Genomic DNA, 13,762 nt, shown 5'->3' with positions numbered 1-13,762 from the left:
GAATGCCCACCACTCCTTGTGGATCTGATATAATAGTAGAGGATTATCTGTGCTCATTAAATAGATTATCTATAAATAGCTGGCATTACCTGCCTTGATAAGAGGGCAGACAACTGTATCAGCTCTTCGTGAATATAACGCACCACACGATCCAGGGCCTTTGTGCGACCCTGTGTCGTGACCAGAGCTTCCGTCCTACCACGGCGTGGCCTTTCATGTCTGTCCGCTCCTGCTGCTCCTCAGCGCTGCTCTCACCACAAGCCGCAGAAGGCTTTCACTGACAGCACGGCCTGTAATCTAATCCAGTGCACTGCAGCGATGTTTTGACTAGTGGACTTATCACATGCTCACCTGTCTTTTTGTCTTTGATTTTAAAATAGACCCACTAATCCAAAACTCAAATCTTAATCTGAGCTGATAACTTTTCCATAGCTAGTTTTTCCATCTTTAAAGAGGTGGAGTATATCCGGACTAACAAGATTTTTGTGTGGCTAGAGGGGGAGGGGAAGCACTATATATATATACATACTGTAGACATGTCCCTGCAGCACTGACTTTGGAGGTTGTTCTTTTTATTACATTCTTTTGAGGGGCAGGTCGAAAAACTGATCCTGCAAAACAACTTCATTTCAACTACGTGTCATATGCCACATGTTTTTTATGTTTTACAGTTAAATTCACCTGAACATGGGTTAGGTTTACACCAGAGGTTCTGCTTTTTTTCACAGTCGAGGATATTCCAGAGAGTGACCCCATTGGAATAGTTTGACATATCCTATCTTTGACGTTAAGACTTATTTATGTGAACAATCAACACAAGAGAAATGTCCACGAAGACATTAGACTTACAATAAAAACCTTTTCACCATTTCAACAAAGAATACCCATATGCTCAAGCTAGTGGACGAAATTGGAAAATGTAACATGTTGACAACTCCTGTTATATAGTTCTATGCTGCTGTTTAATCATGTCACTGTACACGTAGACTTGAACTTGAGTGTGTCTGGAGTTTTTCATTTTCGGCATCTAGTTATTTCCTGTATGTGGGTTTCTTACTGACACCTAGTGTTAATTAATAAGACAACTCCGAGGCCAGGGCAGGGCAGGGTCTCTGAATACTGGATAACAGCCTCATACACACTGTGTGTTCATATTCAATATCATGCATGAGACAAATGAGACTCTGAATCAAGTGAGCAGATGTTCCAGCTGTTAAAGGAGCCCGCGGGGGCCAGAGCTGTACAGCCCTTTTCTTGATTGTGATTAAAGCATCACAATCTTTTTCGGGGACAAACGTGTTATGCAGAGCGACTTCCGCATTCCGCATAAACAGATAAGTTAGGAATCACAGATCTGCTTCCGGATTCCCCACTCATGACATCAATTCAGTCATTTTCCCCTGTTTCCTCGTATTCAGATTAAATAGTGCTGATTAGTTTGTGTCTTATTTGTTTCGAGGTTGTTTCCTCAACCCCCCCACCCCCCCCCTGATTCATCTGCGAGAGCGAGTGCAGACTGAAAGGAGCGAATGCGTGAGAAAGACAGCTGGGCAGCGCCGGCATGCCTCTGCGTTTTTTAATCACGGAGGAAACAGGAACTGATGTCACTGGGTCACAAACAGGATGCTGTGATTATAACACAATGAAAATGCCTGGCCGTGCTACGAAGGCCCAGAGGCCAAAGAGCAGAGCCCCCCCCCCAAGCGTGTGTCTTCTTAGCACTGGGATGGAGTGGGAATGAGGGCGAGAGGCTGCGTTAGGTGCGAGAGAGAAACTCTGAAGCCGCGTCAGGCTGTGTCAGGTAACAGGTGATTAATCATTGGGATAAGATACACACAAACACACAGAGTGCTGTACCCTAACCCACTACTTTCCTAACTTAACCTTAACCTTAATCTTAACTTTAACCTTAACCTTAACCTTAACCTTAACCTTAACCTTAACCTTAACTTATACTTGACCTGACCTTGACTGTTTCCTAAACCTAACCTAAACTTTAACCTGACCATAACCTTACCTTACCCTAAACCTGACCCAATCCTTAACCTTAATTTAAACCTCAACCTAAACCTAATCTCAACCTAAACCTGAATTTAACTTTAACCATGACCTAACACACTTCACAATTTACCTCGAGGCTTAACAAGGACCTCAAAAATGAGCTTTACCTCACAAAATCAGGCCTTAGTTCCCCTGACGTGATCAGTGTTTATACTGAAAAAGGTTCAAAAACACGTACACACACACGCACACACACACAGATGAGGGTGCCTATAGGTCAACAGGCAAACAGGATGTGTGCGAGGGAACAAGCATCCAGATTCTCCACTGAGTGTTGATTGCTCCTGACGAGGGGGTGTTGACGCAGGATTCCTGTTAATTGGAGGCAGGAGAGTTGTTTTTTTTGTCCGAGCACAGATGATATTTTGCCTAGACACAAAAAAGGATCTCAAATATATTGGAACCAGTTTTAAGAATTCTGCAGAATTGTGGTGCATCTCATGAGCCAACAGTTTAGAACAAGAAGCCTGGAGGGGCATAGTGCAGCACAGGTCAACTTTTCAAAAATAGAGATATTTTTTAATTTATGTGGATTCATAGCAAATCCACTGGCTCCCATCTGGTCCCCCCCACCCCTCCACTGACTGCCCCCAGTGCCAGGCCCTCACCGCAGCTTTGTCTGCAGGAGTGGGTGGTACAGAACCGGGCATTGAAATATTGCTCTTAACCCTGAAGGGTGGGCAGGCAGAGGCAGTTGGGGAGCCTGTAAGTGCTCAAGTGTGTGTGTGCTTTTTTTATGATTGGGTGGGGGTCTGTGCACTCAGTGTGTCATGCACACGGGGCGAGAGGCCTAGCATATGCTGCTGTTTTTATGGCACTACAGATTCACTCTGTGCTCCCCCCACGGCATCTGTTTGATTGGCTGTGTGCGTATGGTTGTGCGCAGACGCGTGCAAGCATTATGAGGGGAATGTGCGCGGGGAGATGGGGGGGGGGGTGTTACCCTTTGCCCTGCGCCTGGCTTTGTTTCGCCATTTCCAGCTTGAGGGGCTGGTATCCCTGGAAACGGATTTGAATTTCAAGCCAATTTAGGGCCAGAGAGAGGACAAGGGGGCGGGGGAGTGGAGTGGGGGGGCCAAAGGCGTTTCCAGGAATTACTCAAGGTAGTGATCCTACAGGCAGGCAGCTCTACGTCTCTATTCTTCAAGTCCAAAACATGACAGATGATGTGTGAATGTAAGAAAACAGCTGGATGTCATATTCATGATCCTGTTAAAAAACAACTGCACGGTGTTTCTGAGCCTCCCCGTTCATTAACCTGAGATGAAGAAGAAATACACAACACACTTGATCATCATTTGTCAATTTCATTATTTTAAAAACACCTCAAAAATAATTTCCTTTTCCTTTTTTGCTGACATCAAATTAACAACAGTCTCCAAGGAAGTTTTATTCTTCAGAAGTTTGGTCCTTATAAATATGCATTATATACAAAATAATATTATAAAACATTATAAAGAGCAGTGTGTCATATTTAAATTAAACTCTGGAAATAATCATTTAAAAAAATTACATTATTGGTTCTGTAGTTGTTTTTGAAACGTATTATAGGCAGGCAGTGGCGTGACAGTCTTTCTCGCTTCGTCTTCCTCGGTCGGGTTGCATAAAACGCTCGTCTATGCACACGGCCTCTTCATTTGGATGTTGCTGGCACAGCACTGACTCCTGTTGTTTTCTCTTCAAATCGTCTGTTGATTAAAAAGTATTCCCCCCCCCCCCGTTGTTGTTTAGTTTTTTTTCTTGTAGTGCAAATGATCCAGGAACAGACAAGGGCTCAAATTTAGCATTCAGACCCCCCCTCGTTTTTTTTTAAGGCTTCTAGTGAATTTTGGGCTGCATACAATCTTCACCATTGCACGGAGAAATTCCAACCAGTCATTTTCACGTTGATTGACAGTTGAAGATTAGTTTCAGACATTCATAACTCTCAGTGTTCGTGAGGTTGGATTGCGACGGTGGGTGAGTTCACGCGTCTCGACCCTGAGTCTTGCATAGCAGGCGAAGCTGGCGGGAGTGTGTGTGTGTGTATAGGGGGGTTATGTTTGGAGGGGTCACTTCTTAGGCACCTTTATAACTGATTGGTTGGCTGTCAAAGTCATCATGATTATCACACAAGGCCGGGTAAGGTATGGGGAGGGGGGGGACGTTCCACCAGCGCTTCCTTCCCGCTGTCCAGGATGGCGGAAAAGATAAATTAGTATTTTCACCGATGCTCTGTAACGTCTTTTTTCGCCAGTCAGTCCTTTTTGAACCATTGTCACCACCAAGAGAGGTCCTTCACTGTACATGTTCTGCATACAAACACTCGGTCAACATCAGAGTTTTTTTTTCTCAGTTGTGTTCTGTTTTTTAGTTTTTTGCAGAGCAAGAGGTTTCTGCCCCTTTCTAGTTCTCAAGTGTTCCAGAGCAGCAGCGGACATCTAAAACAATCTCCAGTCTCCTCTCAGCATTTGTAAACAATCCAGAATATTGTGTTCTGCCTCGATTGTGTCGTTCTCCTCGTCCCCCCTCGCGTTCACATCCCTCAGTTTATACCTAAAGATAAAAAAGAGAGGAAAAAAATTAGGTATATGTTACAAACCAGAATAATCCCACAGCTAAAACTCTCATATTTTACTGCTCTTTATCACTGTTATATCTCATCGGCAGTATTGTCTGTTATATTTGGCCTGGATGTAAACATCTTAAAAATTCCATGGTGGTAAAAAATTGCACCTCGGAGACCAAGCAGAGCCAAACATGGGAGGAATCTTCATAAAGCGCTGACTCTAGTTCATCACACGGCCAAGATAAAGATCAGCCAGCGTAATTTACACAAACCAATAATTCATTGATGATCGAACTATCGCCCAGTTTAGATCCAAACACCACAACGCAGCCTTTCTACAAATAGCATCACCCCACTGTCATACATGTTGGTGCACCGGTGAAGGATGGTGCATTATCATTTCAAATATGTTGACGAAGAAGTGATTTGTTTTTTTGGGGGGCTTACCTCTGTTGCTATGACGCATTCCCTCCTCTGCTCCCCTATAACGAATACCGACTGGTACATGGAGTCTCTTGAGGAACATATTGTTGATATCCTACACTCTGGCTTTTCACTGCGGACACAAATCACACATTGTGTTAACGCAAATGAGAAGCACATGTCGGTACATTCACACACACAAACACATATATATATATATATATATATACATGGAGGAGGAAAGGGGAGGTTTGTTGTAAAGCAATAATAAAATATATATATATATATATATATATATACATGTATATAAACTCAACATGTCTGAGGAACTGGAGGATCTAATTTCCAGTTTGGAAGCACAACTCAGTGTTAGGTTCAAACACCTTCACAGTGGAAATGTGTGAGTGATTATTAGTGATTTCCACTCAGCAGGGCTCCACATATATATACTTGCATGCACACTATTAACTGAGGAGGCCTAGGGAAAAATAGTTGCTTTTACAGCAGAGCAAAGCAGGGGGTTACAATTACACGATGGTGAAAAACGTCAGGAACAACTTAAGTACGGTGAGTCGAGATTTCTCTTACCTGTACATTCTACTCAAGGGCATTTTGTCTTCTAAACACTTGTCGTAAATGAGACTTTTATCCTCTTGTGACTTCTCGTCCTTGAACTCCTTCGATTTCGAGTTGTACGAGTCCAAGTGATAGTTTTTATGGATAAAGTTTGATTTCTCCGAATCGCAGTCCACCTCCAGGCCGATCTTCTGGTTGGTGTTTTTCAGCTGCGACGCCGGGATCAGGTTATCCCTCTGGAAGTTGGACAGGTTGTTCATTGTCTCCGTGTCCCCTCCCTCCCTCCGGGCCTGCCTGTGGATGTGCCTCAGAGCCAGGCCCACCATGCACAGCAGCACGAGCAGGGCCACCAGCCCGACAGCCAGAGACACCGCCGCCCACTGGAAGCCATCTTGAATCTCCGGGTTGGTCACTGGAGAGGTCACGGCGGCAAAGAACTCGCAGCGGGGTCCGGTGAAGCCGGAGGGGCAGATGCATGCGACGGGAGGCTTCCCCGGCCCGCCGCCACCGGTGCAGAGACCCCCGTTGAGACAGGGGCGGAGGGAGCACTCGTCCAGGAGTCTTTCGCAGTTCCGTCCGCCGTAACCCGCAGGACAGCCGCAGGTGTAGTCGTTGATTCGGTCCTGGCAGGTGCCTCCGTTGAGGCAGGGGTTGCCGGCGCACTCGTTGATGTTGATTTCGCAGCGCTGGCCGATAAATCCTGCACGGCAGCTGCACACACGCATACCCCCATGGATCAGACACAGACCACCTAGAGGACAGGAGGGGAACAGTTAGCATCAACAAGTACAGAACAAAAACCTGCTGCATCAAGCTATTTAATAATTTAGAGACACCATATGTCCTTAAACCTTCCCAGGAGGCCCTTTCAGTTGCTCTGACCGCAGCACTTTCAGTGTACTGTGTTCTTAAATGCATATTGTTCTCCCAATCCCAGAGCCCTCCGTGTTTACAAGACGACAGAAATCGAGCTACGCTGGAAATCTGTCCCCTTTCATCAACAACCCCAGCGAGCCGTGGTGACATTTACAGGCCGCTGCTCCTAGCTGCCGAGTGTTTATACGGAGGACAATAGACACCAAGTTCCCACCAATTCCTGTTGTTCCGCACGGCTTCCAGTTGCAGGAATTCGAAGGGGGTGAGAAAGAGCGAGGGGAAGTTCAGAAAGGGGGGGCCGAAGAGGGGAGGAAGGCCGTACCATTAGCGCAGGGAAGCGACGTGCACTTGTCCACCCTTTTCTCACAGTTGAGTCCGGTGTAGCCCCGGGGACACTCGCACATGTAGCTGCGGCCATTGTCCTTCTCCCAGCACTTGCCACTGTGGAAGCAGGGGGAATCGGCGCATGTCAGCAGGCTGTGCTCGCAGTGGGAGCCCTCGAAGCCTTGGGGACACGAGCACCTGTAGCCGCTCTCCAAATTCTGGGGGAAATGGAAATACGCGGGATAAAATTGGTCAAAACACTGTCAAATAAAATCGGGTATAAAAAGATACATATCATGATAATCAGTGGTTTTTTGTTTCTTTGGAGCCTTACTGTGCATATCCCTCCATTCCTGCAGGGGTTGCTGTCACACTCCTGCATCTCCAGCTCACAGTTGACCCCGGTGAAACCCGGCAGGCACGTGCACGTGTAGCTCCCCTGGCCCGTGTTCATGCAGGTGGCGCCATTGACACAGGGATGGTGATGGGTGCAGAAGTTTAGATCTGGGGAAACAGAGGAGGGTTTGTTTACAGCGGGCCTGCAGCGGAAAACAAAAAAAGAAGAAGATCTTCCCCTGGATGTGGTCGAAGCTACGAGGATGGAGCACTTCAGAGGAAACCTAATTTACTAATGCTTTCAAGCGCATTCAAATGAAAACAGCGTGCAAGTAACGTGAGAGGATCTTTCAAAGAGGGACAACAGCAGTGGTCCAAGTGGTCTGGTGTACCTTGGTCACATAATAGGCCTCCCCAGCCCTCCTGACAGTTGCATTGCCATGGCAGCTGGCAGGTGCCGTGCTTGCAGGCCGGGTACTTCTTACACTCGTCGCAGAACGTGCCTTGCCAGCCGTCCCTGCATCTGCAAAACCACAAACAAGAGCAAATACAGTCCATGAGTCTTCGTTCAATACACAAGTTGATAGAAACAGTAAAATCAACAACAGCCGGGCCACTTCGAACTGAATGGGAGCAGACGACATGCCTCACAGGCCTGTCACGAATTAGCTGGCTTCTCCGCAGTGGGACGCATCACAGACTTCTTCCATTGAAGAAAATGGAAAACATTTCCGAGCGTGCTCTTCGTGAGGCCTGGAGTGATCACTTCCAGTTTTAGAATCTATCTTAATTTTTTGTATTCCTAACAAGGCACTTAATGGTCTGGTTCCTCAGTGGATCTCTGATCTTTTATCCTTGTACAACCCTGCTCGCACTTTGAGATCCTCTGGTGTGGAACTTTGAACTGTTGTGTTTTTATTATTCGATGTATGCTTTAAGGAGTTGTTTATTTTAAGTTATTTCTTATGTATTTTTACTCTTTTTTTTCAAATTTATGAGGCACTTCGTAACTTTGTTTTAGAGAAGTGCTGTATAATGGTAATAAATTATAATTGTTTAGGTTTTTTTTCAGGAAGCAGACGATAAGTGGAGCGTGACATTTTCCCACCACTTTTTTAGTCAACACATATAAGTTATAACATTATATATGATATCAGCTCTTTCTTCATTAGAGTGTGAATCAAGAAACGTTGCTGGGGGTACGTACAGTATAAGAATGTATAATCATAATATATTCCTTATGTTAAATATTTCTGGCTGCAAGCCAACGGTCGAAGCTTTTTTTTGTGTATGTTTCCCATGAATATCCATTTCTCACCAGGATGTGCAGCGAAATCCTGACAAACCGTGAGATTGTGGGACATAAGATGTGCTTTTAGGGTTCCGACGATTTTTCTGATGAGTGAGCAGAGACATGGAAGCAGCTTTACTGCAGCGTGTCGGGTATCTACAGGGTTTAACCTCGATTCGGCTCTGTTTTTAGCGGTGGGAACGGTGGATTTGTGTCTGAGAAAGAGGGCAAAATGGGATTTCAAGAGGACTTTCTCACAGCGAGTGGGTTTGTGTGTGTGTGTGTGTGTGTGAATTATCTTTACTGGTGAGTGAGGGAGAACGGCTAGTGACAAGCAACAGAGGAGGGGGGGGGGGGGGTCGACATGGGAAGCGGAGAAGTGATGCAGGCAGACGAGAGCAGGGGTTTTGTTGATTTAGGGAAAACCTGACGAATGATCTGTGGGATGGAGGCCGATGTGAATCTTCAGATGATGAAATATCCGCGCTCTGATTAGTTATACATAAACATCACTCTAAAGAAAAGAAAAAAGAAATGGGACTCCAAGATGAAAGTGGGAGTTTGACAGAAGGCAAGTGAAGGTTTCCACATGGAGGCAACTCACACTGCTGCCACATGAGTTTCTCTCTCGGAGAAGAAGGAGCACTTACACACACTCGCCAGGTCTGGAGCAGTTTCCGTTCCTCTCGCTGCAGCCCTCCAGACAGATAGCTGAGGGGGGGGAAAGAAACACACATGAGCCTGCTGCACATACTTAACAATGAGGGAATGAGATTTAAAGTTATGAGATTTAAAAAATAAAAGTTGATGACTCTCAATGGGCCCAGGCTATATCTCTGAATTTCAATTAGCAATTTACCCCTAAAGCAACTTTTTTTCAAACGACTGTATTATTATCATTACTATTATATCTATTATTTATTTAAAAAGGAACATATTAAAGACATCACACTCCCATTAGAACAACCAAGGCCTCAGAGCATCACTTCCTCGAAACCTCCCACGTGTTGGGGTGAGTCCCGGGTGTGATCTCACCCTGTCGGATAACCACTACACCCCCCAGTCTGAGGTAGTGTGTGTGTGTATGTGTGTGTGTGTGTGTGTGTGAGTGTGTGAGACACTGATTTGTGCAGGGCCAGGGCCATGCAGCATATCAGGCTGCTGGCGGTGAGCGGCGGGGTTAGAGCCGAACAGATGCTCGCTCTCTATAGCAGACAGCTGTCACCATTGTTGTCGCTGCCCCGCCGCTCGTCCGTATTTGCAGCTGCCGCCCGCGCGCCGCGCTGCAGCCAACAATGGCCACGCACTGAAACATCGGCGGCGCGTGGCGGATAATAATGCCGCGATTAACCTTGGCGCGTGCAGCGGCCCCGCGTTCCTCCTGTAGGGGCTAGTGCCCGCGCGCCCCCCCACACTGTCCTCCGCCCTCTCCGGATTAGGTTACCTAGGCATGCGCTGGAACTGTATAGTTCTTGAAGCCACCAAAAGATTGTTTTTTTTTTTAGGATATGTTTGTGACACTCTCTCTCCATCCATCCCTCTCTTTTTTCCATCCATTATCTATCTATCTATCTATCTATCTATCTATCTATCTTGCTCTCTCGCCATCCCTCCATCCTTCCATCCATCCCTCATCACACTCTCTGTCTTTCCATCTATCTTCCATCCATCCATCCTTCTCTCTCTTTCCATCCATTATCTATCTATCTATCTATCTATCTGTCTATCTATGTTTCCTTTGGTGAATTATCATGCTTTTGTTTATCACCAGCACTCCACTTGTCTCAAATGATAAGTGTGTTTCTGCTGCTCTGTGCCTCAACCCTCCAGAATGTACGCCGGTCCCTAAATGACAAGGCTGGTTTCAAACTGATGCATGGGAGTGTGAGAGGAGGGAAATTATAGTGTCTGAAAGATGCCCAATCTATCTTTCTCATGTATATTTTCTGTAGTCGCCGACGATTGATGCGTCCGTAATTGCAACACGTGAGCCCATCTGGTTAGAATTTGGCGCCATGGTCGAAATAGCACATGCCAATTTCTCTCTCGCCACCGAGCGACGACGGATGACAGATCCGCTGTCACCCGCGTGGTCACGTATCCGGCACATGGTAACTATTACTCTCCCGGGGCCTCCTTCCAATCCACTCTTTGATTAATTTGTTCTGGTGAGAAAAGGGGGTTCTTGGTTATTGTGAAGCCAAATGGCAACGCCCCCCTTTGAGCGGAGGCCCTGTCCACAGCATGGGACTGTGAGGCCAAGTGGGTTTACACATATAAAGTAACTGTTGTCACGCTAAGCTGTCCGCCCATCAACCCGTAGTCAACGAGTGTTCACAAACCCACAAGCAATTACACGTGAGACTTAAATGAAATTACATGTGGCACATATCGCTGAGAAATTCTTTCTTCACCAAAATGACCGATGGAACTTGCCAGTTATCATTACGCCATGTCTCCTTCCAGTGCTCGACATCTTGTGGCCTTGGTGATGACAACCTGTGTGTCACACGTCTTATATCTTAACTGCTGCGATCTATAACTATAGTGCACGCTCACACGTCCTTTCTCTTTTAAGGCACAGCGCATAATGAAGGTCAAGGGTCAAACATCGTAGAGGATTGTCAGGACCCTGCATTTAAACACTTTTAAGGTCAGGAGAGGATATGGGCAAAAACAGATTCCAATATTTATCAGTCGTTGGCAAGCGTCTGCGTGACCCTGCAGCAAACACACAAGCTCGGAGCAACATCGAACCACAAAGCCCCAGTGTCAACACACAACTCTGCCAAAAGAGAGAACCACTTCTTGTTTCCTTACGTTCTTCGCAGTAATTCCCCTTCCAGCCAGGCAGACAGGACAGCTGCCCGTCTCGGGTGCAGGTGTAGTGGCCGAATCGGTCGTCCCGGGGCGTGCACTTCTGGGAGCAACTTTCTCCGTAGTAACTTTGGTTGCAGATGAACCGGTAAGAATAACTCAGCTCCATCAGCTTTGCGCTCAGCGTATCCTGGGTCCAGGCGGTCCCCACACCCAGCTGCTTTTGGATGGCCAAAGAGCTGATCAGATAGTCTGGGTTGTTGGTATCTAGAGGGAGGAAAAGGGACAAGGGGCAATCAGAAGGGATGTGGGATACCGAGGCATGCAATGTGTGTATGTCCTGTGATAAATATGGGTTTGTGTCAAGAACTGCATCATAAATGGGCCTTGGGTTCAAAAGTCACCCACTTTCGCTTTAATAATCCGCCCGGTGCCAAGCTGCATCCCTTATCAAATCCCATACAGCCGAGATGAAAGATAAACTCAGGTTGAAATTTCCTCTTTCTTTTCCGTCAGCAAAAACATTCCCAGGCCCGGCCCCCTCTTCCACAGGGTGGAACAGAGTAAGGTGTAAAATACAGGAAGATGCAGTCAGGGGTTTTTGGCAGCCACTGCATATTCTCACCGAAGCCTGCAGCTCGTTCCCACGCCAAAAATAAACCAGAGGAAGTTCAATTGTATTGGGTATAAGAATGAAAAAGGTGTTCTGAAGTTCATAATAAAGAAGTGCATATGGGCAGGAGAATGTTTGAAAACGTGAGGAATTGAACAAGAGGTGCAGAGGAACTTTGTTGAAGCTGCATTTAAATTCAGAGTTAAATGTTTGATTTAGATATATCTGGATATAAACTGCATGTAACACGGCTGGAGAGCCTCGTGTGTGAAATGTACAGACAGAGCTCCCTCCTGTGGTCAGAAAAAGGTTGCACTTACCTACAGGTAGATTTCCATAAGGTGAATGCCAGGCTTCGATTATTATTGAAAATGACCCCTGACGAGAAAACACAAGTAGATAATTAATTTCTAATTAATATGAACTCTTTTCTCATAGAAAGTTCACAATTTATCAGGAAAAGCAGCTTACATCTTCTCTTTTTTTCCTGTTTCATTTACAAGACTTCTAGTTTTTTTTAAATATAATTCAATGTAAAGGCTTCGTGGAGAACCGTGCCACAGTGGCCCTCTGGGTTTTGAATTAAACAACGCGGTGGCAGTCCAATCTGTTCGTCCACAGAGTATTACCTAATGATGTGGATTAGATTTGCTGACCAATAACCGGTGTACTCCCAAAATGCACAGCAGCTCCACGAAAACAACACAACAGTGGTTGCATGGGGGGGGGGGGGGGGGGGGTGGGGGGGTAATGACAATTAAAGTGGATGCACTGCTCCACACTCTTACCGGCCAGCCGAAGTTGAACGGTATCTGAATGGGTCTTGGTAACGTGCCACTGTCCCTGGCGCTGAAAGAGTTGGTCCCCAGCACCGGTGTCATTGTACTCCCAAAGATGCAGTCACCTGGCGAGACCACGGCCTGATAGTTCTTCAAGCAAATTCTGAAATAAGTCCTGCAGCTGGGCTTGCATGCGCTCCCGTTTGCCAGCAAACCTTTGTGGTTTTTAAATTCGTGCAGGTTGAGCTCAAAAAAGCCCGATCCGATCACCTAGAAGAGAGGGAAAGATCATGTAAGAAACGCAGGTATGGTTACATAAACCCCCCCCCCCCCCCCCCCCCCCCCAACTGGATGTGAAGCGGGTTCTGCAGGACCACCAGGGGGGAGATGCCTTATCCTCCTTCATACCTGTGTTATTAACGTGGTGCTGAACGCGATGGTAAAGGTGAACCAAGCTGCCATCCTTCTCGCTTCTCCAGGGCAGCCGCGTCACCGGCCAATAAAAGCAGCAAAACCTCACTATTCCAAAGTATTTACCCCGAGGGAAACAAATGTAGAGAGACCGAGAGTGGGGTTAAAAAAAAAAAAAAAATCTAAAATAAAGATAAATCCTTATAGTCCCTCCCAGGGAGTTCTCCTTGTAGCTCCTGTGCGTCAAAAGCGTCCAGAGAGAAGAAAGCGTCTCCAAGCTCCAAGTTATCCAAAGGTGAGGGAAGCCTAGTATCCAGTCTGTGTGTCAGCAGGCGTCCTCTCCCTGCATAGTGCTGTACTCCACAATGGTCCCTGTCGCTGCGTGTGCGCTGCTCGGAGCTTGTTTTGGTGCTGAAGTCGGTGCGTCAGTGCGCCACGGACGTTCATCACTCGCCTTATTACTAGTGAATGAACCGTGGTGCGTCTCCTCCCAGATATATAGACTTGCACTGCGTGTGCTCATTACATAAACTGTCAGTCAGCGCCGTGACACCGCCCACTCCGCACAGTCAACCCCCTTCCCTTCCAACCCAACAACAATTATCCAGATTTAATACCCACTGGCACGGTGCTGACTGACCACCATGGATACTGGGCGATTATTAACAAGCCCCAACATCTGTTGACTTATTTTTAGCGCACAATGC

General features: G+C 46.5%; 1 protein-coding gene across 1 annotated transcript; it reads right to left on the bottom strand.

Moving 5' to 3' along the window:
• Positions 1-3,354: 3,354 nt before the first annotated feature.
• Positions 3,355-13,511, bottom strand: dll4 (delta-like 4 (Drosophila)). The gene is made up of 11 exons (XM_062411864.1): positions 13,053-13,511; positions 12,654-12,914; positions 12,186-12,243; positions 11,256-11,519; positions 9,086-9,146; positions 7,537-7,667; positions 7,143-7,312; positions 6,807-7,026; positions 5,621-6,359; positions 5,057-5,165; positions 3,355-4,596 (listed from the first exon to the last, which is right to left on the bottom strand). The coding sequence occupies exons 1-11, from the start codon at positions 13,104-13,106 to the stop codon at positions 4,591-4,593; spliced, it is 2,073 nt and encodes a 690-aa protein (XP_062267848.1). The 5' UTR covers positions 13,107-13,511; the 3' UTR covers positions 3,355-4,590.
• Positions 13,512-13,762: the final 251 nt, after the last annotated feature.

Source organism: Platichthys flesus, chromosome 18 (genome assembly GCF_949316205.1).
Source record: "Platichthys flesus chromosome 18, fPlaFle2.1, whole genome shotgun sequence".
In the NCBI taxonomy this organism is placed as follows: Eukaryota; Metazoa; Chordata; class Actinopteri; order Pleuronectiformes; family Pleuronectidae; genus Platichthys; species Platichthys flesus.
The sequence above is the reverse complement of the archived record's forward strand: the minus strand, read 5'-3'. Positions and strand labels throughout refer to the sequence as shown.

What these genes read in the sequence shown, in the direction of transcription:
- dll4 (XM_062411864.1), bottom strand. Translation starts at nt 13,106, where the DNA reads ATGGCAGCTTGGTTCACCTTTACCATCGCGTTCAGCACCACGTTAATA. An exon ending in GCACCACGTTAATAACACAG is followed by an intron (nt 12,915 to 13,052) that starts GTATGAAGGAGG and finishes CCTCTCTTCTAG; the next exon opens with GTGATCGGATCGGGCTTTTT. An exon ending in CCCTTGAGTAGAATGTACAG is followed by an intron (nt 5,166 to 5,620) that starts GTAAGAGAAATC and finishes TTGTGTCCGCAG; the next exon opens with TGAAAAGCCAGAGTGTAGGA.